General features: G+C 37.0%; 1 protein-coding gene across 1 annotated transcript; it reads left to right on the plus strand.

The window, feature by feature from the left end:
• The first annotated feature begins 4,623 nt into the window (after positions 1-4,623).
• On the plus strand, positions 4,624-21,719 carry LOC146168486 (calpain-7-like). Its single transcript, XM_083381504.1, has 18 exons — positions 4,624-4,737; positions 5,343-5,456; positions 5,885-6,037; positions 6,931-7,174; positions 8,069-8,163; positions 8,282-8,376; positions 9,058-9,270; positions 9,921-9,970; positions 10,152-10,342; positions 13,084-13,255; positions 13,964-14,082; positions 14,283-14,358; positions 15,504-15,681; positions 16,223-16,353; positions 16,699-16,907; positions 17,369-17,461; positions 18,103-18,236; positions 20,956-21,719. Exons 1-18 carry the CDS (start codon positions 4,636-4,638, stop codon positions 21,101-21,103), a joined length of 2,517 nt encoding a protein of 838 aa, XP_083237630.1. The 5' UTR covers positions 4,624-4,635; the 3' UTR covers positions 21,104-21,719.
• Positions 21,720-25,572: the final 3,853 nt, after the last annotated feature.

Below are 25,572 nucleotides of genomic sequence, written 5' to 3' on the forward strand. Positions count from 1 at the left end.
TAAAAAGGCATTTTGCTCTCTGAAAGGCTGCAGTTACTACATAGACGCTAGCTATAGCCTACTGACAGTTTTCTTTACGGTGACAATGGTCTGCAATTTTGCAAACATAGCATTTCAAAACGATTAATATTGTATGGCTGTGGCATTGAAATAAACTGTTTATCCTTCAAACCTCGTAGACGTGACAAAGTTATATCGCGAAACCGTAAAATAATTTTGTAATTAAAACGATTTTTTATTGATAAAGCATTCTAAATTAGCGGTCTCCCGAACAGTAAAACTTAACCAACTCGTTTTCTCATTTTGGTGACTTTTTAACGTGAACGAATTTCGACTATTTTGCTGCCTCGCAGTGGCAAAAACACAAGCAACCACTTTGGTTTCTGACATAAACCTACGTTGTTTGGACTATTACCGGTACTACCCCCCTTTCTGCGTTTACTACTTTGGTCTGGTAATTTTATTTCAACTATTCTACCGTAATATGATGTGTTTTCCGTTGTTCGGTTCAGATAGACCACATCATCTGACACTGCTGAACAAACGCCTTATCGATTTCTTTCCCAGTGACTTTAAATTTGTGTTAAAAAATTTCCCGTTAATCATGTCGCAGAATGTATAATGTGCAACATGAAATGTTAAATTACGTGTTTATCAGGGAATTTTTATGTTGAAATTATGGCTACTGTTCAACATTAATTCAAAATGAGCATACATGTTATAATGCGTTTGAATATTTTCCTGCTATTGAAGTCGACAATATTAGTAAAAAATAGTTTCTTAATAATTTGGAATAAGGCATGGATAATTAATTCTGATAGTCAGGGCCATCGTAAACAATTTGGGGACAATATGGATGTAGGCCTACAATTTTAATGAAACTAAACTGGCTGACCTCATGCTGGGGTATCCTGAAATATATTGGGGGAGTGAAAAAGAAGGAGGTTTTTTCAGTATTACTTGGCTTTCTTTCAACGAAAGTGGGATAAAAACATTAAAAAAGAAAAAATAAAACTACAAAACTAAAGGTTTATATTTGGGTCGTTCAACTTTTCTGGTGGTTTTGCGAAGCCCGCGCGCTTTCGTTGAATACCCGTCACATCCCAAAATATGGGCATTTTGGAAAGAGTCAAATGACCTGTGTCGACAAACACGATTTATTTGTCATTTGAAGTCCCACTTGCAATTCAATACAGATTGAAACAGCATTGGTCTTCATTCGTTTATGTGAGGTTATTGGGCGTGTCAAATGTTTAATCACTGACACATAAAAAGTTTATACTTAACTGCGGCGAGTATTTCTTTGTTCTGCCAAAGAAAAACTTCCATGCTACAAATATAGCCTACCGCAGGTAATAAACAGTAAATGCTTGACGCAGGTCATTTGCCAAAATTTAAAGTAGGCTAGTACAAATAGAAAGTTATTCTTTTTAACAATATAATTTGTAGAAAACTTGCGGTGGAAATAAAGCTATCTTTTAGCTTTTACAGAATAAACTTTTTGGTTCTAAAACTACCATGCGAAACAGAAACCACTTGGATTGTCGGCTACAATCACCAAAGCAAAATGATTTTTTTTTTATTTGTTGTCAAGGCTTTTTTGCTTAAACTATGAAACCGCAATCCGTTTTAAGATGTGTTTAAAGTAAGACGGAGAATTGAAGTTTCATACTTGCTCAAAAATACTCTATTGACCAGAATTTATTCAATATATCCGCCCAATCTGAAAAGTTGTTGACCTACTTCAAAAGAGTAAATTACAGCATCGTTGAAGCAATGATAATATAATACTATTTGGTACGGTACTATAGTATCATTGGTTGGAGGCTATGGACTCATAAAAAAATTACATTCGTAGGCCTACATGTCTTTGTAATAATCTATTTGCTCCCGAGTTGGCGCAAAGAGATTATAACTTATAATCTCTTTGGTTGGCGTTATGAAATTATACAAATTAAGGAAGTTTGTTGGTCCCAAATACTTCGTTTTTCTACAAATAATTTTACATTGTAATCTTAACAGCAGAGAAAAATTCGATATTGATGCCTGATAAAACATTTTGTTTTTAATTTATAACAAAATTTTATTTTTGTTTGTGCGTCAATGTATTTTTAAACTCAGTTTGTACGCAGGGAAATTCCCAAACACTTCACAATGACGTCATTATAGCACCTAAACAAAATTTATACATTTAACTATTGACATAATCGCTTAGTTCTTACCTTTGCTAAGTCGAGAAGTCAGTTAAGCTGACGTTCAAGCTATATATGATTTGTTTGTGTACCAAATATTACTTAATTGTCATTGCCAGAAGTTTAATCATTTTGCCCTAAAGCTTAGATTGACTGAATTAGTTTTTTAACCAAGTTAACGTTTACTAGATACTAGGGTTCCTCTTTTTCCCGGATTTTTTCACTCCCGGGAATCTCGACAAAAATATTATACCTAAATACGTCGTTATAATGTTTAAAATTATTTTTTTATATTAGCTCCAAACTTTTAATTAAGCTCATTTATATTCTGTAGTATTGCTTTTGCAATCTTACAAGACCATCGCGTATTAAAGGCTGCACCCTTATTTGTTTTTATTTTTTGAAAAGCGCATGCAGGGCGCATTTTCATTGGCAAAATAAATTTAATTAGTATTTTTCACCGGTAAGGGCAAATAATGCAACTCAGGCAACGACTTTAATAGGTTTGGTAATATTTTTTTTCTTTATATCAGCAAAAACGACAATTTTTTTTAAAGGTTTGCTATGTTGCCAAATAACTGGGATTATAAAAAATTTCCTGGGATTCGGGATTGTTAATTCGCTGGAATTTCCTGTCGAAACATTCCTGCAGAGGAACCTTACTAGATATATTTATTTTCCTGTTAAAATAAAGCTATTTGCCACACTAAAATGTGCAATTTTTACAAAAAAAGAAAGAAGGAACTGGCTTGGTCATATTTTATGAAATCTATACTGTTAATATCCCACCATATTTCATGGATTTACTAAATTGGATGCTGGTCTAATCCTACCGCCTTGAATATTATTTGGGTTAGAGCAGTGGTTCCCAAACTGTGGTACGCGTACCACCAGTGGTACGCGAGAGTCTTTCAGGTGGTACGTGACTAACTTTAGCATACATGTAAATTTGCGAAAACCTTCAACTTTTAAAACTTTTAGATTGGGTAATTTGTCATGTCGTTTTAGTAATTTTGGTTTTGTACATTTATGACGTAACACTTATCTGTTCGAGATAATAAAACGCTAATTGTTAGCTGGTTTAATCAGGGTTGCCAGTTTGGATTTTTTAAAGCCAAATTTGAAAATTTAGGCTTTTTTTGAACCTCTTGGGATTTTTTCTTTTAAAAAAAAATCCAAATGAAATTTGGCTTTTTCAGGCTTTTTTTTGTTTAATTCCAAAATTTCATGAGTTTTATGTTAAGAAGAGATCAAACTATCACAACAAGAGAAAAAATGTACAAAAAGAGATAAAATACCAATAAAATTTTACAAAATGCGCCAAAAAATTGGCACAAAACGAGAAATTCAATGTACAAGCATGATCATTTATTGTATTTTTATTAATTTAGGGAAAAACATAGGTTTGTTAGAGTTTGTAGTAGTTTTGGCTTTTTTTGGCTTTTTTTTGAGGTGAGTTTGGCTTTTTTTATTTTTTCCATCTGGCAACCCTGGGTTTAATATGTATGTAATGTACCAATAATGAATCCAACTGATAGCAACAGTGTAGTATTGTCCTCTGTATATTGGTATTTAAATCATATTATTATTGAACTACTATAATTTCTTCTAAAATAGAGGAATAGCGAGAGAACTAAATTTTGTTAAAATTGAGGAACATGTCTAAATGAAAGTACAGTCAGGGTCACATAAAGTACGGGTTTATAGCTATTGAACACAATGGAGAAGCTCTTTCACAATGTGTGTTTGTATAAAAATGTTATCATGCTTTAACCGAGTGATCAAACTAGTAAATTTCGTCAAAACATCTGCCCTAAATACTCGGTTGTTTAAACGTCTTTGTGAGAATCTCAGTTCCAATTACACCTGTTTGCTCTATTACACGGAGGTGCGCTGGCTCTAACATCCATCGCATTAAAACTATTTGCTGTATTTTGTATAATTTATGGCTTTTATGTCTTCATGACATTTGTTAAACTTTAATACAGCCACACACTCATTTTCTTATCTATTTGCTAAAATAGTTATAGTTTGAGATATTCTAGTCAGTTGTAACTTAGGTGGTACGTGAATACTGTGCAAAAGCTCAAAATGGTACGCGAGAAAAAAAGTTTGGGAATCACTGGGTTAGAGTGTGGGTTAGTATTTGGGTATGGTAAGCGATATTAATAAATATAATAAAAGTATTTGACCCACCCAAACATTAACCGACTCCCTAATCCTAATATTGTGCATTGATTTAATAATTGTTTCAAAGCTATGGTAGAATTCTAGACATGCACCCTAAGTTCTCCTATAAATGAATCCAGCTAAGAAGTACTTAAAATAAATGTATAATCCACATTAAAAAGTTTGACCTAACATTTTACTGCATTATTGGCATGTTTATAAAACAAAACTCTTACCACTTTTTATAATTTATTTAAACATAGGCAGCTAGAAAATGGATGTTTCCGCATTGGAACAAGATGTCTTCAAGTTTGCAAGTTCAGCTGTTGAATTTGATCAAAAGGGTTTAATTAATGAAGCAATATTTTACTATAAGGTATGCAACTATAAGTAGTATAGCCTACAAATTATATTTGTAATAACAACAAACCCTGAAATCATGTATATATCATATTTACCCCAGATGCACTTTACAATTGTTTTCTCTTATTTATTAGATGATGATTTATTTTGTTGTTGTTTTTAAATCAGGTTGTATTCCGATTGTATTCTAATTCCTTCTTGCCAGAGATCTTTCACATAGAATATCCCTGGCCTGGTGAATTCACCAACTGTTTTTTTGAAAATATGCCGTCCTATTTTGGCAGATGTTTTCAGCTGAAAAAAATTTGGCACAAATCTTTGGTGGCCACAAACTATTATAGAACACAGTTGGGGGTTGTATTACCTGTATACAGATTTGTTTTAAGTTAATAGGAGGGACCAAAACAGTGTCTCAAATTTCTTTAACATCCTCTCAAAATATTGTCCACTTCTGTAACTACAGCAAACTATGAACAGTACTTCAAATGAAAGTTATGTGTTCGTCAAAATTTCTAATGGGTCACCATGAAGCCAACCCTTAAATAATCCCTGCCTTGCTGTATGTCTATTTATACCATTTAGTAAACTAACTTGTTTTATTTTTAAATGCACCTATAGGAAGCGGTTCAAGCATTGATGCATGCAGAAGTCGCGGGATCCAAAATAAACTGTATTGAAAAAGCAACAGAATATAACCATCGTATTGAAGAATTAGGAAAACATCTTACTCAGGTAACTGCCCAAAGTGTAAGCCTTTATTTGATACAAAAATTGGGTAAGTTTTTGTTTTGATTTAACAAATTTCAAGATAGTTATTTATATCAGGAATATTTAATAAAATTTTTCGCTCATTAGTAAAGCGAGTGTTTACCAATCAAAAATCCCCGGGCAACATAATGCCTACCTAAATCAAAATGTTGGCACGCTGTCTGTATGTTTTCTCCCTAGCTTAAACATTTTTAATTTTAGTCACAAATCAGGAGCTTACCAAAACTAACTTTTTCCTACTGCAACTAGAGATTGTTTCCGTTGTATACATGACCACTAACTATGTAGGACTTTTACCACATGAAATGGCATCTTTTATATCACGGTATAAGAAATGATTCTTACTTTCTTATTATGTCTTATTCCTAATTTACTAGTCCGAATTGTTTCAGAAGTCAACATCTCCTATTGCGCAACCTACAGTGAGCAAGAATCACCAAAGGGCAAAGTTTTTACTTAAAGATGCACTTGAGGAAGATGAAGCTGGCAATGAAGAGGAGGCAAAAGAACTTTATATGCAAGCTGCTGAGCTCTGCATTAATGTGGTAATTTATTTGCAAAAGTTGCATGACAGGCACAACACAATCAATACCCAATTAAATTTTCATTTATTGAGCTATATGGCCAGATTTAAATCACTTAAGCAGTGGTTTCTAAAAAGGGTAAATAACGATTCAGGGGTAATTTGACAATTTATAGTGGGTATTTTACCTGTCAATATGGGAGGATATAATATGCATGCTAGGCAGCAAAAAATAGTGCCACCACTTAAATTAGTTGACTTTTAAATGTTTATTTCAATGCAAATATTTGAATTGTGCAAAAAAGGCGAAATTTTGTCAAAATTTTTGTGTTAGTTCAGAATTTGTCAAAATTATTAAAGCCAAAATTGTTTACAAAATGCACAAAAATCTTATACAAAATTAACTGGTATTGACCAGTATATCTTTCTACCTAACTGTTTTCTAACAATTTTCTAAAATAACCAATTGATGTCTTTGGCATTTTTATCGTTTTTTTTTTAGATATATATGCTAAAATTTTTAACTCATTGTGCTTGAAAAACAACAGACTAACGAAGCCAAGACATTAATGTAGTAGCCAGTATTTCATATATACAACGTAGCGTTGTTTATATTGATGTATTCCTAATAGGTCAAAATTTTTTTCAAAAAAAATATTTTTAGGTCAAAAATTGTCAAAATTTTACTTTTAGTTAAAAAAATAATCGCCCTAGTCATGACAAGTTAAGATAGTGTGCTTTGAAAGGCATCTTTAATAAAATTGTAATAGAAAACAATTAATACTATTTTGTTATTAGGTAATAAATACTGTGCTTATTGGGTAAGTGTTAATCAGACTTTTTTATGACTTTTTCGAACTAATCAATTTTCTGAAGCATTTCATTTTTACTTTATTCCACAATTTTTTGTTTCAGAGAAATGAGCCTGGAACCTCACCTGATACAAAGAAGCAACTTGAATCGATGGCAACTCAAGCTCTTGATCGTGCTGAACACATTAAGGGGCAAAAAATGATGGATACCTTGTCTATCCTTAACAGTTTACCAAATGTTGGTGGCAATGTCCCTTCTGACACTGGCACAAATTCAACAAAGAGATCTTCAGGAACTAGTCCACTTCCAAAAAGAAAGCCTGACAATCTTCCAGCAAAGGGCTTCAGTATGTTTTACAATTTTATATATATTTGGTATTTACTTATAATTTGTGTTTGTTAAATCAACTTCTTCTGTTTTAAAATGCATGCATTGCCTAGTTAAGTGGTTATCAGAATTTTGTAGTTCTGGGCACAGTAAAAAATAAAAAAAAATTTGAGGCACGACTATTGCCCAGAATAGATTGCAATACTATGGATAAAGTCTAAAACATTACCAGTACAAGTCTTGCCTGTTTGTTTGCAATTCAAGTAGGTTATTTTCCCAAATAAAAAAAGTTTGCGGCACACTTAAAATCTCTCCTGGCACACTGGCATAATCTTGTCAGCTTTCTGGTGACAAGCATTATCATCCCATGTTCTATGGGTTTTTCTCATGTTGTTAAAGTTGAGTGCTATGTAATTGTTCGCCTTTCAAATGTATAACTCTGCCATTTTTAGACAATAAGTGCGTTTTGGGTTTTTGGCTATATAGATTTCTTTAACATGGACAAAAACACATTCTACCCATAACGGACAAAACTACATTAATACCTGGATAGAAGTTAAAAATATAGTATTTACATATATCTGCTCTCTGTATTTTCACAAACCACTGTGTTGTGTGAGCCTGGCATAGTTTGTAAAAGCGATCTTTCAAAAAAAATTTGTTTTTAAATGAAATATTTTTTGCACCAATTTCTTGTCTTCTGGTTTTAATTCTCTGGTTTTCTGGCTAATTCTTCCGCTGGCTTGGTCTCCAAGTCGCCTGCATTCTGCCATGGGGCAAACAGTTTGAGAATCACTGGCCTAATTACTTGCGCATACAAGGTTGATTACGAAATCTGTATTATAGTCAATATTAATAAAAATGTTTTACTCAAAAGGTGTTGTTGTTTAATAGTTAAACCAATTTGTTTCAGATTACATTAACAATAATGGAGAAAAGTCCACAAGTCAAAAAAATCGACAGACTGCTTCCAAAGGTGGTGAGATGTTAAGCAAAGAAGAAATTGCGGTAAATGTTTTCATCTGTTCTTGCACATATGAAGTTGTTGTTTTTCCTTTAATTGTGACAAGTTTAAAATATATTTTATGGGATGTAGTAAACTTACTGTAATGTGAACATTTTTCAGGTGCTTCGCACTACTTCTCTGATTAACGGAAAGGAATACGTACCCTTCATTGAAGCAGATTTACAGGAGAGATTCGCTTTTCCAGTACCATACAGGTGAACAACACACGTTATGAACACTGGTGTTCTGTACAAAATGTACATGAAAAAAGTATCGCAATGGGCGCTTGTTGACACAACATTCCAATACTTGCTCTAGTGAACTAAATGTTCGTTTCTGTGCAGACACAAGGCGACTTGTCTCCACGCACGACAAACAGGCGTTGGTTATGTATTATATGCGTTTATGCGTAAATCCAATGATAAACAAACGGCCGTCTTATAATACTGAATATTTTTTTAAATTTTCTACTCGTAACCTTAAGTGCTTTTTTCGATCATGTTTTCATACATGTAGAGGATTGTAGGTGATGTAGTCCAGGGGTGCGCAACCTTCGGCCCGCGGGCCAGATCCGGCCTGCCAACGTAAATCATGCGACCCGCGACCTGTTTTACAAACTAGGCACAAAGCCATTCCTCATATTTTTCGGCTATTTACTACTTGAAGGCATTTTTTTACCCTTTTTGCAAATGTCGATTTTAAGTGTAACATGTTGTTAAAACCCTGTAAATAGCAAAATACCCCCTTTTTATTCCTGATTGACAGTCGTTGTGGTTGATGGATGCGTGAAAAAACTTTTATTAAAATCTCTTAAAAACAGTTAAAATTTAACGGACTACAAAAAGTTTGCGTCTGTCGCTTACTGTAACAAGAGGTATTTTAACATATAATTTCAGCGACAAGCACGGGCTGCTGGAGTTGTCGGAGAAGCAGAGGTCGCGGTTGGGTGGCTGGAGGCGGCCCGACGAGTTCATGGACAACCCCCAGATGATCATGGCCGTTTCAAGTCTCAGCATTAAGCAGACCGTGGTTTCCGATTGTTCCTTCGTCGCCTCGCTAGCAATCAGCGCCGCCTACGAGAGAAAGTTCCGCAAAAAGCTCATTACCAGGTAAACGCCCCTCGAACTGGGTGATTGTGTTTGGGATAAAAATATGTGACCACTTAGGAGACAAATGGCTCCCAATACTTAAGCCGCTGTCATGTTGTATCATCTCCATTACGATGTTTTCCCTGTAACCTGTCGAGTGTTTTTCCCATCATTAAGTAATAACAAATCGTTTTTTGGACACTGTTTCTTATTACTTTGGCGATGCGCGTAGCGGCCATTATTGTTTTTACAATTCTATTACGAACATAGGACAATCAAATGTTTAGAATAGCGAAACACATGTTTTTCGGTGTTTTAGGGTCTTGTGATTTAGCAACCTGTTTACTCTGTAATACACTACATTAAGAGTGTAAAACTTCAACTGTTTTCGAAACCAGTGCTGCCCAACCTTTTTCAGTTCGCGACCCACTTTTAATGCAAGTTTTGTTGTACGACCCACAATAAGATATGAGCATGACCAATTTTTTTAGCAATAGTTTAAAATGCAACTAATTCGAAATATATAGTTTAACAGTTACAGAAAACCGGCATCTTTACTACTGACGTACGTACTGAAATAGTTCAACAAAACACATCCAATTGTTACGTATTTGTGATATTTTTGGGTAAATGTAGAAATGCTTGGAAATAAATAATTCGTTTTTATTTAGTATTATCTTTCCACAAAACAAGAAAAAGGAACCAGTGTACAACCCATGCGGTAAGTTGACACTGTTTTTTGTGCATAACTTTATTTGCTTGATGTAGTTCTTACGAAATGTAGATTTTAAAGTAGTTGTAATGTCTCTAATTTTAGTATACATTTTTTAGTGCTTACGCACTGGTCAGCAATAATTGATCCAACTCTTTTCACTTCAACACATCTCAATTGTTTTGTACAGGCAAGTACATGGTAAAGCTGCACTTGAACGGCGTTTTCCGTAAGGTGGTGATAGACGATCGTTTGCCGGTGGATCGTCAAAACAAGCTTCTATGTTCCTACTCCTCCAACCATAATGAGTTGTGGGTGTCGCTTGTTGAGAAGGCCTACATGAAGGTGATGGGAGGATACGACTTCCCCGGATCAAACTCGGTACGGTCTATTTTCAAGGATTAAGATTTTTTTTCTTAAAATGCGTTTAAATACTATTTAGAATGCCAAATTAAATTTATATTGCTATGATCGGATTACAGACATAAGACCGAAATTAGAACAGCATCAACGTAAAACACAGGTTGCGATAAGACCAAAATAGGACCAATCCTAATAGTCGTAATAACGTTTAGATCGGAATTAGTCCTAAACCCTTTAAAATATTATCGAAATGGCCAGAATAAAGGCCTATATGCACCCTTTTACCTAACCCCAAACCCAACCCTTAAATGGATCACTAGCTCCCCTAATAGTTTTTACTTTCTTACACCAATTTCTAACCCACTCATTACCCGCCCCTACCCCCAAACAGGGGCAACTAATCCGGTGCCAAAACAGTGGCGCCCTTCAAATTTGGGCGCCCAAACGCCGACACTAAAACAGCCGGTTCCAGACAGGTGTCCCTCATTCGTCCCATACCCTCTCCCCACAGTTTTAGGTTTTTTTTGTCCTTATTCCAAAAAAAATTCGAACTAATTCAGTCTGGTTTAGGTCTTATTCAGGCGATTTCTTATTCTTTCGTGGGTATTACCGTGTATTTATCTTTATTATGTCGTTGGTCCTTATACTATGGTATTATAGATTATTCCGTTTTAGAGATACTACTAACAAGTAAAACTCATAGTTAAAAACATGAGTAAAAACAGGATCAGACGTTTTGTTTAAAGGAAAATATATTTCGCCAAAGTGGCATCATCAGTTCCTGTAAGAGTACTAATAAATAAAATCGGAGCGCAGCCATCAACAAACCAATAAAAGTAAACAATAAAATATTAAAACATTATAATAGACTAAAAACGCAATGAAAAGCACTACAGCCTCGCAGGCAACACGACTGGGATAAATGAGTAGGCGACGCAAATAAGTGGAGGAAGGGGAAAAAAATACATATGAGCAGTGCGAGATGCTAGACGGTAAAATGCGGCTCGAATGGGTAGCGATGAGATAGCGGTTTATCTTATTCGCGGTAGAACCATGTTTTGGATGTAAATGGTTGCGTTGACTACCTTTAGCCATTTTGCTTCACATATGTCCAACTTATTAAAAGGTGTTTTTTCTAAAAATGTTATGCTGAAACACTCTGCAATGGTAGGCCTCTGCCTCACCATGGACATGTGTTTGTCAGCGTAGTGGCGCAGAAGTGCTGCTTTGTCGTTATTTACTCATTTATCCCAGTCGTGTTGCCTGCGTGGCTGTAGTGCTTTTCATTGCGTTTTTAGTCTATTATAATGTTTTAATATTTTATTGTTTACTTTTATTGGTTTGTTGATGGCTGCGCTCTGATTTTATTTATTTGTACTCTTACAGGAACTGATGATGCCACTTTGGCGAAATATATTTTCCTTTAAACAAAACGTCTGATCCTGTTTTTACTCATGTTTTTAACTATATGAGTTTTACTTGTTAATATACGCGTCAGCGGAGCAGTGATCGACTGGCTAAAACCTGCCGCCGATGGTTTTTGATTCTATAAAGATACACCCTATTGTAGAGATACTACTATGTAGGTTTTATTATGTGTTTCCGTATGATCACTCTACTGATCATTTTTCAACTTCGGAATTTTTAATCTAGGGTTTATTATGATTAATTTTCCGCGTTAGGGTCTTCTATCCTTTTTAAAATTACAATTTATTTAAAAGCACCTTGATTCCTCTCTTATCTCGTAATGGTGTTTCTCCCTGACGTAATGGTGGATACTGTCAAAGGACAAGTTACAACCACGAAAGCTGTGCTACTCACTTTGCTACAACGCGACGGTTTTTGTTTCCAATGCCAACAAACAACCAACGCTAGCCAAACATTGCGTCAAATAAATTACGTCACTCGCTTACCCGGGCCCAGAGAACACACACAGGAACCTATTACGTTTTGTATACGCTCGATACAGTCGTTCCCTGAGTTGCAAGGCGACCCCAACAAACCTAATGTAAAAGGATTCTGTGTGCGCGAGTCAAGAGCACGGCGGTCTGACCTTCCCGGCCTTTCCGTACCTGACTGAGAATCTAAACAAAGCAAGCCCGCAACAAGTTTGTCGAACGCCTGCTCGTCGATGTGTTACACGTTGTTAACATCCGAATTCCGAGCCATTCCCGCATGTACCGGCTGCCGCTCCCAAAGATTCCACATTCGCTCGTGACCTGCGCTCGCATTTTGCCTGATCATGCCACAGCCGCTGTAATGCGTAGGATTTTGTCTCGGAGATTTGAAACGTTGCGGGTTTACTTTTCTCTTACATAAATTCAACCTTCGAAAATAATAAGGTTGATCTCACCGACCACAGCTATGTTGCAAAGGCGACAATAACGTCATGTGCGTTGTGTAATCATGGTTGTAATATCAAAATAGCGAACACTCTTAAATAAAGCCTTGATGCTCCAACTAAAACCATCCGTTCTGCTGCTCAATTTTTGTTGGTTTCTCCTTTTTTGAATATTTAAAGAATGTATTATGTCATTATAGTTAATGCTTTATTCCCTTCCCTTACTTGTCGAATTTGCCTGTCAGAAAATACCCCAAAGATGCACAAGTGTTTTTTTGAACGTTTGGCGATAGACTTACATAATGTTTGTTTTTTTCTGCATAACGACTTACATAATGTTATGTCGAGATCAACGGATAAACGCAACTGGGCTCCCTGGGGTTTGTACACCGTTGTCACATAGTCAATATATATTCAGAACATTGACCTTCACGCGCTCACCGGTTGGATTCCAGAGCGACAGGCGTTACGCGACAAGGAATTCAACGCTGGCGCTTTTTTCGACAAAGTGTGCGAGCGGTTGAACAAGGGTCTCTGCCTAGCCACCATTTCCACCGGTCCCATGAGTGACGTCGAAGCCGACAGGGCTGGTGGGTGTAATGCTAGTCGCAGACACTGCCTTGTTGACGCGGAATCGATGATGTTGCAAAAAACATCGATTTATTTTTCCTCCACTATAACAACCGATCGTTTGCAAAGCAGAAGTGTTTTTTATTTAATCGTTTAGGTTTCCTGTTGTATTTCGGATCGTTTTCTGCTTTATTGTGGTAAACATTTAAAATCAAAAGACTAAGTTTTGCTAGACTAATGGAAACCATATAATTTGTTATATCTTCGAAACTTTGTAAAAAATGACTGATTTAACTTTGTTGGACCAATAACCTTTATGTGTAAACATGTAGTTTGGCTAGAATACTATCATTTAATTAAAAACAGGAAACATACTCTTCTTTTCATAATTCATTTACTTGAGCAGTCACCACGAAAACCCTATCCACGTTGTTGTTTGTCAAGGAAGTTTAAAATATATGTTTATTACGTTTTTTTTAATTTTCCATTGAAACAAAATCATGAATTTATTTTCTAAAACTTGTCTCTAAAGTTGTATAAATATAAATATTCATGCATTTTACATCCAATAGGCTTTGTCAAGTTTGCATTGGCAGTGTTTGACGGTTATGCCATTAGGTCTTAGTAGATCGAGAGATACCTCGGTGCTTCAGTTTAATCAGCATTAATTTTTTCACATCTGATTATGTCCGGTATAGTTTTTATCGGTCGCCCATATCTCCTCTTAGGTCTTGTATCGACCCACGCTTATGCGGTGCTCGACATGCGAAACGTACAAGGGCTCAAACTGCTCCAGGTCAAGAACCCTTGGAGCCACCTACGTTGGAAGGGAAACTACTCGGCGCAGGTACATTTGAACGCGCTTGTATAGTTGTACTTTGTTTCGTGCTTGTGCGCATATGCGCGTATGTATGTGCATGCAAATGAACTATAGGCGTCCTATGTTTATCTGACCTGGTCAATAAAAGTGCCACAGAAACTTTAAATCTTTGATAAATTTACATATTTTATAGTCGCTATATATTTGAATTGTTCAATATTTTACAGGACGAAACTCATTGGACGCCAGCGCTAAAGAAGGCTTTAAATTACGACAATAAGTTTGCACAAGAGTTCGATAACGGTACGTTCATACTCTAAAAAACAAAGTTTACTATTTTAGCGTCAAAAAGGTCAAAGCGCTTACCTTACATGTTGTTGTTGTTGGCACAACAATAAAATGTACCTTGTATATTGTTGTCAGCTAAGTTTCACTTGTGACACAAAAAAAATTTCAACTATTTCGCCGGTAAGATCTGGTGCCATTTTTGCTGTTAAAATAACAACTAATCAAAAAAAAGTTACACATTAGGCCTAAGGCGCTATCTGTTTATGTGGTACATAACTTTAACGGCCTTTCAATAAATGTAGCTATAAACGGTTCATAATTAGCAATATATATTTGTGGCGTCGCGCGGAAATTCGCCGTAATTATTTATTTTCACTACTGCGTAAAGTTAAACCGCAAACGTTTATGTGGCATTAATTGTATTTACGATGGGCGCTTTGACACAACTGTATCGGGCACACAACACTCCCAATTACCCACTTTCTAAAGACTGCAAATTGTCTTCTGACTGACGGCAAAACCCAGTGTGAATGAACTTACGTATGATAAGCATTAATAGCCACTGATATGAAGCAACACGGTTAGAATTAGCTGTAAATAACGAAGTGGGATGTTAAGTGCTGCGTTAAATTAGTTTTAGAGGGAAGAAAACTAAGTAAAAAACTTTTATTATAGTGTTTTTGTAATATTCTCTGCACTGCGTCAAATAAGTAATTATAGTTTATCATGTTCATGCAGTTTTGCAAAAATAAACTTGTGGATATTTTACGCTTCTCTTTAAAATTTAAATCACTGATGTTGGATTGATAATAATCTGCTTATGATATTCTTTGCAATTAAATCGATTCCCAAAATAATTAAATTCGATCTTTGTCAAGTAAAACAGCTTTATATCAGTGATATTCGACCTGTGCTACACATACGAATATTGGTGCACAAGGCTTGGTGGTACGCCATAAGCTTCTCGCTCTTAAGTGAAATGAAATATATTTAGTTTATTATTGTTACTATCAATCTATTGCCTCTTTGTATATTACTATGTGGGTGTGATACAAGCAAATTTTATGCTGATAAATTTGTATTTTACTGATCACAGAGTTAAGCAATTATGTTCTTATAAATTAGGTGGTCTAGAAGAATGTTCCCTTCTTGTTCTTTAGGCGTCTTTTGGATCGATCTTGAATCGGCTCTTCACTTTTTCGACACAATGTACGTGAGCTGGAATCCCGACATCTTCCCACAGACCACATGCAGACACGCCGCTTGGCTGGCCAAGGACGGACCGGCAAAAGACTCCATCACCCTCGGCAACAACCCGCAGTACAGACTCGAAGTCAGGTGCTTACCGGTTGTTGCTTTGTTAATGATCTAACCTTATCGCTTTTCGCTGGTGGGCTCCTGTGTACTGTAATGGGTGATAATATTAAATGCTTTTTGGAAAGTATCTGATCAATATGTGAACGTTTGGCTGTGCTGTCTTCTTTATGCAGGATGTACACACTCTTAGTTTTAACGTAGAATAGAGCTTCTTGTTACGTTCCTTTACTCGTAAATACACACAGCAGTTATCGACGGTATATATCTAACATCGCCTAAACAGCGCCAGATTGCTAACCAGATCACCGACGTTGTACACAAAACATTTATTATAGCCGGTTAATTCACCATTTAACATGGGCAATGCTGAGTATTTCGACTGGCACAAGTAACGATTACAGCGCGATTAATCGTCAACCAATCTCTGTATATCATTATGTGTTTCGTTCTTTTTTGGTGAATTTCTCCCCGGTGACCGTCCAAACACGAATTGAAATGCGCCTTTTCATCCTCTATTTTTTAAGCAGTTTGATACAAAGCTGTCAATGTTGTTAATGACCAGAAACAAACCGGCGACATCGGTGTGGGTTCTACTCACACGTCACATCACAGACAAAGCGGATTTCGCCGAAAACAAGGAATTCATTACGCTACTTGTGTACAAGAACAACGGCAAGAAAGTTTATTACACGTGTAAGTATAGCAGCTGTTCTAAAGAAATAAAATCCGTTTACAGCTGTTGATTCTAATTGTAATTTAGTTTAAAAGCAAATCCAAAGTTAATTAGCTCGGTCGGCTAGGACGTATACTACTTTACAAATCCTTATTATTTGAAATCTGAAATGGATTTAAAATTGAAACAGGTTTACGACATTGAGTAACGATCTTAGGTGCGACAGCTCTTTGCAAATAATTCTTGCCAAATGCAGCTTTTGTTTATTTTAGTTTTACGCGACGAGGCAATTGTGGAACGCCCATTTTCACTATACGTTGTTTTAGCGCTATTTAAAATATAACGCCGCGACTCGTCTTCAACAGATAACCCTCCGCCCTTCATCGATGGGGTTCGAATTAACAGCCCCCACTACCTGACCAAGATCCCGGTCCCCGAGAATGGCCCCCACAACTTTACACTGGTCGTGTCCCAGTACGAAAAGCACAAGAACATCCGATATACGCTGAGAGTTTTCACTTACTGCGATTTCAAGTTTAGGATGATAGAGGACCCGTACAAGATGAGTAAGAGGGTGAGTAATTCTCAAACAATAGCTCCTAGGCATTTTATTATTTGATGTTTATTTTTTTAAATCTTTAGAAATTTCGTAGTATTTTCATAAAAAAACGGCTAATAACACTATAAAGCCTTTATCTCCAAGCCACTTCCCATGAAAAAGTAGATAAAAATATTAAATATCCGCTAGGTCACGTTGCACGTAAGCACCTTATCGCAATTGTTGTTAAGCATCTGTTCTTTCTCATTTGCCGAACTGTATGTATGTTAAAATCGTCATAAATGTACAATAGGCAATTCGTGCCCACGTAAAATAATATAAAAATAAAAAGAAATATTTTAATGAAATCCCTTCAAAAAGAGTTCGGACTTGCACGGACGTACTCTAATTGTCATTTTGGCCATTGCAACAAATGGAAAAGTTCAATATATACAGTCGGGCTGTAAATAAACGCAATTCTTTGTATCTTGATGCAGATAGAAGGAGAGTGGACCGCACAAACGGCAGGAGGATGTGCCAATAACAGAGCGACCTACGCCAACAACCCCATGTATCAGATTAACATAGAGGTACGTTGTCAACCGGTTTGTCAGGGATTTGCTTAAACTTTTTCTTCTCCCTTATGACTAGAATTACTCCCTAGTTTTACTTTGATTGGCCGAACGGCGGGTTTTGTTAAACAGCCTTGATTCATTTAACGGTAACCTGTTTTACTGCACTGGGTTGTGAGTCAAGTAAAATCCACAGCTGGAAAACAAGATTTAACTTTATATATTCAGCAAGCGCCATCTAAATCTATAAATAGAAAATGAAGTCCAGGAATCGATGATAAATACTAATCTTTAGTTGCGCATAGTCTGTCTGCTTATAGGCTACAATATTGTATCATGTGGCAAGTATTGATTGTTGCCTAATGCGTGAAATAATAGATAAACAAACCCTGTTTAAATCAAATTTTATCTTACCAAAGCAAAGAACTACTTTTTCATTTTGGCTTGGAAGGTAACGTAATGTTATCACTCACGCTGATTGATGACACCTGGGCGTGATCCTCAAAACTCATTTCAAGCATTAAATGCTGATTTAACGGTCGATACGTTAAACAACTTCTTGTTTGGAAAGTAATGATTTTGATCTTGTTACATATTTATAACGTGTTGTAAAACGTGCTTGCAATTTGCCGACACCCATCTTCTGTTGAAATATTAAGGGTGGTGGCGCCGAGAAATGCCAACTTCTGATTGAACTGAGAGCCCCCAAAGTATACAGCAACGGTTTCGACATTACTTGCGTGGAGACCAACACCGAGAAACCGTTTACACAAACAACCTCCGGCTCTTTCAGGTAAAACAGCACTCGTCTATGCCTTGTGTCATACTGTACTTGCGACTGAACGTAACCTTATCTGCAAGTCAGATATAATGAAGATGTAATAACATCACTACAATCAGATATAATGTATGTTGCCAAAACCAAACAAATAGTTATTTCTCCATGTTGTTTTCAGATGTTGTGGTGTTGTCGTCGACCAAACGGTTAACTTTTGCAGATCACCTTTGCTGAACATTTTTTTTAGCTTAACCTTTGGTGAATAACGTGTTTGTAATTTTCGTATTTCACGCACCATTACTCCGTTTCAAGACTGATCAAAGTCAACTGCGCATTTTCTATTTTTAGCCATCACGAGCACGCCACAGCATCGTTATATATACGCTTTACCTCGGTCACACAGCAGGTTCAATCTCACAGCCCGCCCGTTTCTATTTACGTACATTGTCTACGCAATTCGAGCGTGACAGGCGTCATTGATTTCCTAAATCACTTTGCCCTTTAGCAATCTTCTCATTCGAAGGAAACTCCCTACATCAAGGTTGAGTTCTGCTATGAGGCTCGACAACCTCAGAGAAAAATGTTGTCAACGCGTAACCCCCCTGTTTGAACTAAGACCCACGTGATAATATTTTAGGGATTTTTCTCAATGGAATTTTGCTAGCGAACACAAAAGCCAGCATAACTTCTTCTGTTTTCTATTGGTTAATCTTTTCAAACAATGTAAACATGAATAATGTTTGTTAGAACTTATCTGTTAATCATGCAGACAGCGCCTATAGTGCTTAAGATAATGTAAACGTCATCTTCCATAAATCCGATAAGGAAGCGTTTGGAACAAGCGTCCAAAAAACGAAGTGGTGCCCATTAAAACGACGCACCCAGGCGTGTAACACGGTCACGGGTATTAGGAGCAAGGGAATGGGCGGCGTTTAGCTAGGGTTAAGGCGCCGATGCCAATCGATTGCCCCGTGACTTGAGACAGACATAATTCGCGCATTAACTCGTCCCAGCTTTTGCCAAGCCTGGCTCCAGATTTGCCGTTTTTCGGCGTCATCTAAACATGCTTAAAGACTTTCCGGGAATTGTTTTTCGATATGTTCTCCTCACACCTTGGGCTAGTAATTTCAGCCTAAAAACGGGGCCTCCCCCAAAGGACATAACGTTCCTTATTGTTGTTTCGGTTTATGTCCAATTTATCAGAGAATCGCGCGACGGATCTTTTATATCACTGAGGTTTGCTGAACATGCAATTGGCATGTGTATTACACACAAGGTACAACTTCATTTGTTAAATCAGTGCTTCCTAAAAAATTTTAATTTCGTTCACCCCTAGCATCTATCTCCAGATTTCATTCACCCTTGTATCATGATATGATAAAACTATCTCGTCTATATATATAACAGCACAAAATGACTTTTTTGTTAAGATCAACTCAACCTAAGTTTTACCATTGCAAATCTACAATTTCTCGAGTCCAGAAATATAAAGCTACAAAACCACTAAACACAGTCACAAAATTTTTGTACTTATACACTCAGTGTAAACCAACTTCACTATTACAATAAGCAAAAAAACAACAGTTCAGTAGTCGATTTACTGCAGAGTTATCATCCATTTCTTACGGTGTACCCTTATTCACCCTTTTGGTTGGTTCACCCCTGCAAAAAAATGTTCACCCGTGGGTCACTTGTTTAAGAAACACTGTGTTAAATCATACTAAACAATTATTGCCGCTGGAAGTTCTATTACTATAAAAAGATTTCCACTTAATATCAATTGCTCTGTGATTGCATTTTATTATTTATGCTGTTTATGAAAAGAATGTACAAAATTGCACCTAACTCACGTTTAAAACAAGGATCATTTTCCCGCGTGCTTCGCTACAAGCGGCACGGAAAAGATTGTTCGCGAAACACGACTCGACTTTGGTGAAATTCGAGCGTCCGCAATTATGTTGATCCGCAGTGGCATCTACAAACTTGGCCCAGTCGCGACCGCGCCACGCTGCCTAGCAAACCACGGCGCGCCGGCAGGTTCTCCGAAAACTGTCGCGTGTGAGCCGTTTCTCGTTACCCGTGACCCCGGTGGTCGCTCTTCGTCGCTTTTCGCTGCTTGTCGCAACAATTTTGCTCGTCAACATCATAACTGCAAGGCTGACGATAAACCGATCATCGATTCAAAACAAACGGCGTCCGCTTCATCGCTCCGTGGTCACGTCCTCACTAGGCATGATTTATTTCGGAGAAAAAATGTACTCCTTGAAAATAAAATGCTGAAGTTATTTTGTGGTTTGCCCAATATATTATATTGACGAACAACAACCAGTAAAGCGTACAACGATGTTTAGTCTCGATATGTATTGTGGTTACTATGTTTGAGATGACAGCAAATGTGTTTAGTTCGTACTCCTTTGAAACCCACGAACATTATATTTAACCCTTGGCTTTGCTTTTATATTGTCTTTTATCAAAAAACTATTGAATTTTTTTTTTATTCGACTTAAAAACAAATCGGTCGTTTGGTGTCCCTATTTGGTGTACTTTGTATCCAGGCATTTTTGTAGCTTTAACTTGCTAACGATAATAAGATTTTTTTTGTTCTTTAATTGAACAAGTATTTCCAAGTGCCAGCAACAAACGACGTTTCGTATACTGATGTCACCTGCTACGAATAGATGGAAGTTGTTTCAATTTGAAAAGTGAAAAAAAATTGTTCTTTTGTGCTGCGCAGGTCCGGATACAGTGTGATGGAGCTAACCGTACCGCACGGTGTTTACAACGTCGTACCGTGCACATTTAGTCCGCAGCAGCGGGGAAAATTCTTTCTGGACGTTAAGTCGTCGGTCTCTGCAACACGCGTCGCCAAACTGCGGGGATAAGGTGCCTCGTTTCCCGTCGTTAGCTGCTAAAGATTGCAAACGGACGTTGGTGTAACGCCGTACGATGAACACCGGCCTGGCCTTTTGCTTTCGGAATCACGTAATGCACTTGACGTAGCCGTTTTATTAGCTCCTGAAAATGTTCCCTTCTCTCGACGATGTGCACGGGTGCCACGAGAAAACCTTATTTTGAAGTGAAAATGAACTGGGGTCGACAGTGCGTTGTGACTTATAACTGTGAAACCCAGCAAGGGAAGCGTGTACCACGTAATAAACGCCAAAACGCGATTTGCAAGATTGGTTTGAAATGATTTTTTGGTTTGTTCAATTGTATGTTTAGGCTCGCCATCAAACTTATGCAAATCATCAAGTGCAAAATACCTTTTCGATGAAAACGGCTTAACGGTGTCCTTAATTTAGTTTTATGAATTAATTTTTTACAAGTCGTGACGTAACACTATAAAATGCTTTTCTGCAACTCGGCCGTAACCTTGCGTATAACTACAATGAAACTTCAAGGGCAGATCAACTTATGTAACGTGTGAGCCGTTTTTATTTAAACTCTGCTGCTTTGTCATGCATAACTGTTCGGCCACGATTCAAACCTCGTTGCCTCCACAGTGATTGATATTTAAACTCATTCAACATGTTTCAGGTGGCGAAAAACACTTGTCATCGATTCCGTTATTAAAAAAAAGACAGCTTTATCTCGTGAACACTAAGGACATCAGGTATACTTCCGTTTAGTTTCAGTTTTTATTTTTCTGGCCGGTTTTGCTAACCATAGATGTCGGAAAAACTACGGAACATATATGCGGTAAAACAGGTGTTTGTTTTAGCAAAGCCCGCGGGTTTGGAGGAAATCTGTAAGGCAGGGGTCCGTTGTCCCCTTGGGAAACGTGAATTAGTTTAAGGGGTTTATGAATGCCTAACTTTTTTAGTTTCGTTTTTTCGCACGAGTTCGACCGAAAACAACAGATATGTTAATGTTTTAGACGTCATCTCCAAAAATGTCATGCCAACCCTGGACAACGCGATCCAAACATATTTTTTACGGAACCAAAAATCATAAAACGTTGATTACCAACATGAACGTGCTTAAAGGCTTACTTGAAAAAAAATACTCGTAAAATTTCAAATTAAAAATTATCGAGCAGGGATTAAGTGCCTTGCCTACTTTATTTATGAAACACTTCAGCTGTCAGGAGAGTGAGTCAGGTTCGAAACCGTTTCACCTTTTGCAAAATGCCTCACAGAGCCGTCGGCAACGGTATGCATGTTCGGCATGTTTTCTAGTTGTATGTGTACCAACAAGATAGCGTTAAACGGCATGTCCCACTTGATTCGTATAAAAGCATGACGCGAGGAAACTTGTTTCCGAGTATTGCAGTTAAATTACAATTTTTCTATTGGCTGACAACAATATTCTTGGAAAAGCCAAACTCGTGAAATGCCTTGCTTGTATAAAAAATATTCACAAAAAGGTCGCCTTATTGGCAGCAGATTTAAAAAAACGTTCGTAAAATTTGCTTCCGTGCCCCCATATAAAAGTATTCAAACTTGATACCACTAGCAGGCTTCAACCTAAAACTGAATGTTTGTCATTGAAAACAGATTAGCCGAGGCAAAAATCGTGAAACGGCTTTAGCAACGTGGCAAATGTATTGATAGCCACACGAAATTTCTTACACGGCCTACCTTCTGTTAATTACAATTGAGACGAACGAAATATGTTGTAAAACAAGTCGCGTGTGGTTCCGCCGAATTGCCTCAAGTTATGCGAGCAAGCTAATGTGCATAGTTCCGTCGTGAGCTCAATATTTAGCGCCCGTAGCCTAAACGCCATCAGTCAATCGGGCGATTTATCTTGCCGATTCTTCCTATAAGCTGTAGCGCTTTGCCTGGAATCGCCCTTAACTTTGCCACCATCTCGCTCTAATCTCAGACGAAAGTGTCCCGATCGTTTATCGCGATCCTTCTGGAGGATAACGTCGTTACAGGATGGTATAACCCTAACTGAAAGAGCGCCTTAGTTGTTTGTCGCGCCGGTATTTCCAAACACCAAAAGCCCGAAGCGGTCGACGGCTAACGCGCGGACGACTTCTGACAGCCTCCTGTGCAGTGAAGTACAGATCGCGAAAGATTTTGACGTCCAAAAATAGACACAAGATGCCATCAGGAGCCCGAAAATATCACGTTTGGGAGAATGAGTGGCCATACCATCTCGGTGACTTGGCGCTTGTTTTCGACACTCCCCGATGTATAGGCATAGACTTACAGAGTTGTAACTAACTATATAAGGAAGACCTCCCAAGACAGACGACGCACCATAAAGTTAACGACAGAAAATTGGCGTGTGTATCGCGCACGAAGTTTCACACATTTAACACAAGAATTGCGCAAATCAGTCGATTAAGATTTTTATCAGCTGCTGCGTTGACACTTTCTAGCAGTTTTCACCCGGATCTAATCACTGGATCGGTAAAGGTACACTGTAATTTACAGGACTTGTACCTTAAAATAGCACAAATGCTTAGTGAGTTTCTGTTGTGTATTCATATTTTATGTTTGTCATGGATAAATGTAGCAAAGCTGACTGCCGCGTCGCTTCGACAGGAAAATTCTAACAGAACATTTTATATTTTAAATAATACATGACAACTCTTTGTCTTGAGCAGCAGGCTACTTAAAATAGGTTATAGGGGTTTAGCGAATTCTGCAATAAACTTTTACCATAGATTTTTTAACACTTGTTAATATATGTTAATCATTGGGCAAAGTCATAAAATCATTATCTAGAACTAAAATAAAAGATGTGTATTTATTTGTAAGGACAGGTATTTAGCAGTGTTGTAATAACTTAAGTGCTCTTAAGTTACTGTTTTAAAATGAATTGACTTGACTTAAGTCTTTTGGACAAATGAATTGACTTGGACTTTAGTCAGTTTGTCAAATATCTTAGGATTAAATTCAGTGTTTTTCATATTTTATGGTTTTAACAGTTTGGACTAGGACTTGACTGGGACTGAAGTCATTTCAAAATGACTTGTTTGCAACATTCGTATTTGGATGTTTGTTTCAAAGGAACAACATGTTTTTAAACGGTGATCACTACACGACGCTAAAAAAACTATATATAAATGTCCACAACCACAAGAGCAGATCTCTTTATTTAGTTTAGGTTTGAAATATAGGTAGGTATAGTTTCTAGAATCTTCTACCAATTTTTACCAACAACAAACGTTTGTCTTGAAAAATCTAGTTACATCGGTCATTAATGTGCTATTTTAAGAATTCCAGACAAAGCAATGCCCATACTTTGTATTTTAGTGATGGTGACAAAGTCACAGAATTGTTTATTCAGCCTATTCACTTACACTCACATGTCTGGTTAGGTGGGGGCTGTCAACTAAGTTCAGCTTCGGTTAACGAACTTCCTTCTCACAAACAACGAAGGCGCAAACAAAATGACATAATTAATTTAAGAAATTACAGTACTCCTACACTTAATAATGTGCGGACTTTTTTGCCAATTTGCAATAAAAATCTTAATTCCCGTAGAAAAATATATCTGGATTTATTTTTGATGAACCCACAGCCTTAAACAGTTTTGTTAATCAGTACTACCCAGCCCCTAATTAAATGCAGAATACACATACTAACGACTATATATCAGTAAATTCGTATTGCAAATCATAAAATACCTGAAAAGCTTTTACGTGCGACGTGTAGGGATGTAAACCTAATTAAGGTTTTTAACATGTTTCTGGGGCAATCGTGCCTAATTAAGGTTTTTAACATGTTTCTGGGGCAATCGCTAGGCTAAGCGTTGCCTCAACTATTTGCGGCTAGCGTAAAATATTTTTAATACCAAATGCATTAAACTAAACTAGTGGGTACGAAGATTTATCATATGTTTGGTTGAATAAACATCAAATTCAGTCAACTCACTCAACTGTACATGTTTAACGTTTAACCATTACCGCATGCCAAACCTAGCATTGCAGATTGCAGTATACTTTGAATTGACCATATATTTTCAGAATGGAATGTACGCTAATCGAATTTGAATTTGTCTCACTTGTGGCGTTGCAACCGTGGAGCGTCAGGGCTAAGGAAGGTTATGTTAGTGGGGCAACAAACGCAGACTGCATGCGCCTTCTGGCTGACCTTGTGTGTTGCTTGTATCTTGTTTAAGTACAAACACTACACGTGGTTGTGGTCGGTAGTTTCTTATCATCGCCTTTGGGTTAGATCGTGCTTGGTCGGCCTTAAAATTTCGAATATACTTTAATCGTGCTTCAAGATTGACAGCAACCGGGTTTTTACAAACCGTACATTGCTTGCGAAACAAACAACTTTAAGGTACTGTTTCACTTACTTATTAGCAAGTATTGAAGCAATGACATGAAAGACTAAAATGTAAACTCCAAAAGTAACATCAATTTAAATTAATGAAAAAGCGTAGG

This window comes from Ascidiella aspersa, chromosome 1 (assembly GCF_963924565.1).
Source record: "Ascidiella aspersa chromosome 1, kaAscAspe10.2, whole genome shotgun sequence".
Taxonomy (NCBI): domain Eukaryota; kingdom Metazoa; phylum Chordata; class Ascidiacea; order Phlebobranchia; family Ascidiidae; genus Ascidiella; species Ascidiella aspersa.